Below are 4,829 nucleotides of genomic sequence, written 5' to 3'. Positions count from 1 at the left end.
GTTCCTGGCTTTAAAGGTATCTCGAAAGTTTCTTAAACAAATTTTGTATATGTCTTGTAGAGACAATCGGAGTGATGGTGAGATTTTAGACTTAGCAAATTCTGTGAACTTAGAAGTTCTCTTGCGATATAGCAAAATGAAGTGAACAAGTGACGTAGTTAATATGATAAAGGGATTTTGAAACATATAATTTTTAGGGGAACTATATTCTGGAAAAAGACTCCACATTACAAGCTGAAGTTAAGACATAAAGACTGACAAAAAAATGTAATATCCTCATGGAATGCTGGAGGGAATTGGAGGTTAATAGAGTATTATGGAGTGAGAAAAGTTGTTTTATCTATATATTTGAAATGTAATATCAGAAGTAACAATCAACCTACCTTAGCTTCTGCCAACGTGACTATACATTGAAACAAAATCAGCAAGAAAAATCCCAAAAATACAAGATTTATGGAGAACATAAATTTCCTTAATGACATTGACATTTTAACTGGTGATATAGTGGGGTAAATGATGCCTAAAAAGTGTATGAAATGTACTGACAGGGCAGTTTCAGTGAATTCGTTTTTATACCAACGTCAACGGATTTCTATATATGGTTATGTCTCTCTCACATACTATTATCACAAACACGGCGACATCGATGCCTTAGCTTATGTCCGTATGTGTGTGTATGTGTGTGTGTGTCTGTGTGAGTGTGTGTGGTGTATGTGTGTGCGAGCGTGTGTGTTTGTGTGTGTCTGTGTGTGTATGTACGTAAACGGTTGTACGTATAAGTGTGTATTTTAACAATGCTTAAAAGGTCTAAATGCCTGTGTTGCATGTATTTCTATGTACGTATGTATGCATGAATGTATGTATTTGCGTGTGATTATGCGTGTGGAAATGGATACTTAGGCATGAATATAACACACACACACACACACACACACACAGAGGTACGCCGCATATTCGATTCAGACGTTAGGATTGCCTGCACGGACTCATACGACAGACTATCAACATCAGTGTAGTCTAAATGCAGTCATTATTTTTCTCGCTTTTCTGTCTAGTCTCGCAAGTTCATTTAGCATCCAATCAAAAATGCCATAACTTAAACTCATTACTAGAACAACTGGAGTAGTGATGGATATCACTTTACTTAGCTCTGTTTTAATAATATAATGTTTTAATTAATATAAAGTCTTTAATATTCCTTCCTTATCTAAGGCGGCGAGTTCGCAGAATCGTTGTTGCGCCGGCCAAAATGCTTAGCGGTATTTCGTCCGTCTTTACGTACCGAGTTCAAATTTCGACTTTGCCATTCATCCTTCCAGGGTCGATAAAATAAATACCAGTTGAACACTGGAATCGATGTAATTGATTTACCTCCTCGCACGAAATTGGTGGCCTTGTGCCAAAATTTGAAATCAATATTCCTTCCTTATCTTTACTTTCCTTAGTTGTGTACTATACACTGTTTCCTTGATTCTTAAGTAATTCTATATCTTATCTCAGTTTCATTATCTAGCATAATATCAGTGTCCTTAATGAGTTTTCCTCATGACACATTTCTCTAATCTAAATATCATATTAATTACTTTGGTACATCCAAGTACTGCTTGCTGTAACATTTCTAGTTGTCAGTTTTTTTTGCAAATAACAGTTTGAGGTCAACCATGTGTAAATGATGGTTCATTGTTTCTTACCATAGCATACGTCTTTTGAATATTCCTCTAAAAGAGATGAATTTCTTCATAGAATTCTTTTTTCTCAGTATCTTGGCAATATTCCTTTGTTTCATTTTTTTTTTTTTTTTTCATTAATAAAAAGTTGCGTAACTTGTTTATTATTCACACAAAATAATGAATCAACATTTTTTTTTTTAATGATGAGTGAACGTGATAAATCTGGCCGCATCTGACTGACTGAAATTAAAAAGAGTATCATAACCCCTTCAGCGTTTTTGATAAAGTCACTCCAATGGATGATGTGAAGGCAGCACTGATGGAATTGTTCAGAGGACCCGCGACTAAGCCGTACTAGACGGTAGTCAGAACGACACTTTTGTACACAGTAATCTTGGTCATTTTCTTCAGATGTTTATAGTCCCAGATTCTTTTGTAGTCTACTGAAGGCAGTATTGGCCTTAACCAGTCTGTTTTCAATTTTGACATCTAAAAAGGTGGTGCTCCCTAGGTAGGTGAAATGGTTGACTGTCTTTAGTTTCCCCAATGGTGATGTGAGTGGAGTAGTTTCCTGGCTTGGTGCAGGTTAATGTAGGACTTCCATTTACTTTAAACTGATTTCTAGGCCAAAGTGCCTGGTAACTTCTGCACAGCAAGAAGTGATGCATTGCAGGGCTGTCTCTGTGTGCAACAAAAGCAACATCATCTGCAGAAAGCATGGCTGGCTTGTTCTAGTGTTTCCATGTGAAATTACAGGTGTCTCAGTCAAAGAGTTTGCCAGCAGTATGGTACTGAATGAAGATGTCTCCATTGCCAAGATATTCAGTGGCCTACTGAAGATGGTGAAAAGGGTTAATATGTGAATACACTTTTCTTCGCACCATTGCTAACAGGGAAGGGCTCAGATAGGGCGATGCCATATATGATCTGGCCCTTCAGGCTTTCATGCAGCTGCATGATCATGTTGAAGAATTTGTAGGGGACAGCCAACATGCTCCAGGATTTGCATAGACCTTTTCTGTCCAGTGTCAAGTATTTTGGTGGGGGTCGATAATAGTAATATACAGTCCTTTGTTCTGCTCTCTGCATTTCTCTTGGCGCTGTCTGAGAATAAAGACCAAGTTGGTGGGACTCCTGTTCACTCTAAAACCACACTAAGGTTCTGAAAGGTTTTCTTCTGCAAAGGCAAATTTTAGCCTGTTAAAGACAAGTACTATGCTGACCTTCACAGCCTACCACAAGACACTCCTGTGGATGACATGGTCATTATCCTTGGTGGCATCGACACTACAGTAGGCTAAGGTTCAGAAGCCTAGAAAGGAATTCTTGGATAACATGACGTTGGAAATTGCAAGAAAAATGAGCGGCTTCAGTTGGAGTTTTTGCATAGAGCTGCATCTAATTATCATCAACAGTCTCTTTTCCGGGAGAAAGATGATCTCGAGACCAGCTGGATGCATCCTAAGTCCAAGCATTTATACTTCATAAATATGTATGTGAATATAAAAATTCTGAATGCGTAAATATATAATGTATAAAAAGAAATATATAATATCAAAATACATAAATAAATAAACAAAATGTTTTTTAAAGATAATTTTTATTTAATTTCTACGTAAAGTTCATTGATAAAAAATATCTATTTTAGATAACTGCAAATAATTGGGGTATTTTTTTCTATTTTTTCATTTTTAAAATCATTATGATACACTGGATTCTTGATATTCTTCACCATTTTGTTTGTCTTCGTACACTTGCAGAGTCAACTCTAGGTGAGGCTTCTCTGTGGAACTGGTAACACAAAAGATCTGTGAAAAAACAAAATGAAGAGGTCAAATTTTAAAAATGTCACAGGAATTTTACAATGGCTTATCAGAATTTGATACTTTAGATCCTTTATTCTTTAATTGGTTTCAGTCATCTGATCACGGTCACACTGGAGCAATAGCCTCAAGGATTTTAGTCAAAACCCACTGTTCTGATATTCATCTTATCGCTCTTGGAATGCAGAAAGGCAATATCAACCTGAGAAAGGAAGGACGTAAACAACGACCATAGTATATTTTATCCCTTGCTCTACTGATTCTGCTTTCCATTTATCTATCTATCCTCATCATCATCAGATGGAGTTTATTGAGAGATTTTCTTCAGCCAGATTTCTCCTTCTGTTGTCAATGCTCATCTGATTCCAAGCAAGGTAATATTTCTACGTGACCAACATGCTATAGGGTTATATGTGAAACCCCATGTGCAGCAATAAGGGAGACAACCCTACACACCGACGGTTAGTTGGCAAGTTGCGTCCCTTCCATGTGAAGTAGATACACTATTTACTTGCGTATAAAGTGTTCACTGCGGGTACAAAATATTTTCCCGTCATAGTTTTAGGTTCGAGCCGTGTAAGCTTCACCCCAATTTTTTTCCCGTTAAAAATCATGAGCAAAATAATCTTATTTTTACATGAATAAATACAGAACTATTATCACCTGTTTATCTGAGGCATGAAACTCGTAAATGACTGAGGTGATATCTCTTAATGAGAAGGTAAAATCATATCCAAGAGCCCCATGTTTGGCAGTCTGTCAATGACCCTTGAACCACATGTTTTTACTCACTAAGTCTATAGGAAGAATTTTGTTCTCAGAAACGAAATCTTGCAGTGAATGTAGGAACATATTAAAAATAAGTGTACACTATTTACATTATATATATATATATATGTGTGTGTGACAGGCAATGATAGGCGATGCCTGTCATCGCCACAGATGGAGGAAGCAGGTTAAGGAGGGGACCAACACTTTTGAGAAAGCACGTATCCAGTGTGAAGAACTTAAGCGAGCTGCGCGAAAGCGAGCTGCGCGAAAGCGCACGGCTCGTATAGTGAATGAGGAAAGCTTGGTCTGCAATGTTTGCAGTCGTGTATGCTTGTCAAGAGCAGGGCTCATTAGCCACCAGTGGAGCCGCAAATGCAAAATATAAGTTAGTCCTAGAGCGCACAATGTTCCTGAAGGTCGGCAATGGTCTTCCTCGGTCACAAGTGGACGGCCATCATCATATATATATATATATATATATATATATATACATATATATATACATACATATTTTGTTTTGGGGTTTGGTTTACAAGATTCTTTATGTGGTTTCGTGTGTTGAAGC

The 4,829-nt window shown here is 37.2% G+C and overlaps 1 protein-coding gene across 4 annotated transcripts in view; it reads right to left on the bottom strand.

Annotated features, from left to right (window-relative positions):
• Positions 1-3,251: 3,251 nt before the first annotated feature.
• Positions 3,252-4,829, bottom strand: part of LOC106878918 (28S ribosomal protein S22, mitochondrial) — a 41,621-nt gene continuing 40,043 nt past the window's right edge. For all 4 annotated transcript variants that reach the window (XM_014928271.2, XM_052969012.1, XM_052969013.1 and 1 more), the window contains exon 8: positions 3,252-3,478. In XM_014928271.2, the coding sequence (XP_014783757.1) occupies positions 3,371-3,478 (108 nt within the window). In that variant the 3' untranslated portion in view covers positions 3,252-3,370. The remainder of the gene's footprint in view (positions 3,479-4,829) is intronic.

Source organism: Octopus bimaculoides, chromosome 6, assembly GCF_001194135.2.
Source record: "Octopus bimaculoides isolate UCB-OBI-ISO-001 chromosome 6, ASM119413v2, whole genome shotgun sequence".
Classification (NCBI taxonomy): Eukaryota; Metazoa; Mollusca; class Cephalopoda; order Octopoda; family Octopodidae; genus Octopus; species Octopus bimaculoides.
This window is presented reverse-complemented; position numbering and strand designations above follow the sequence as displayed.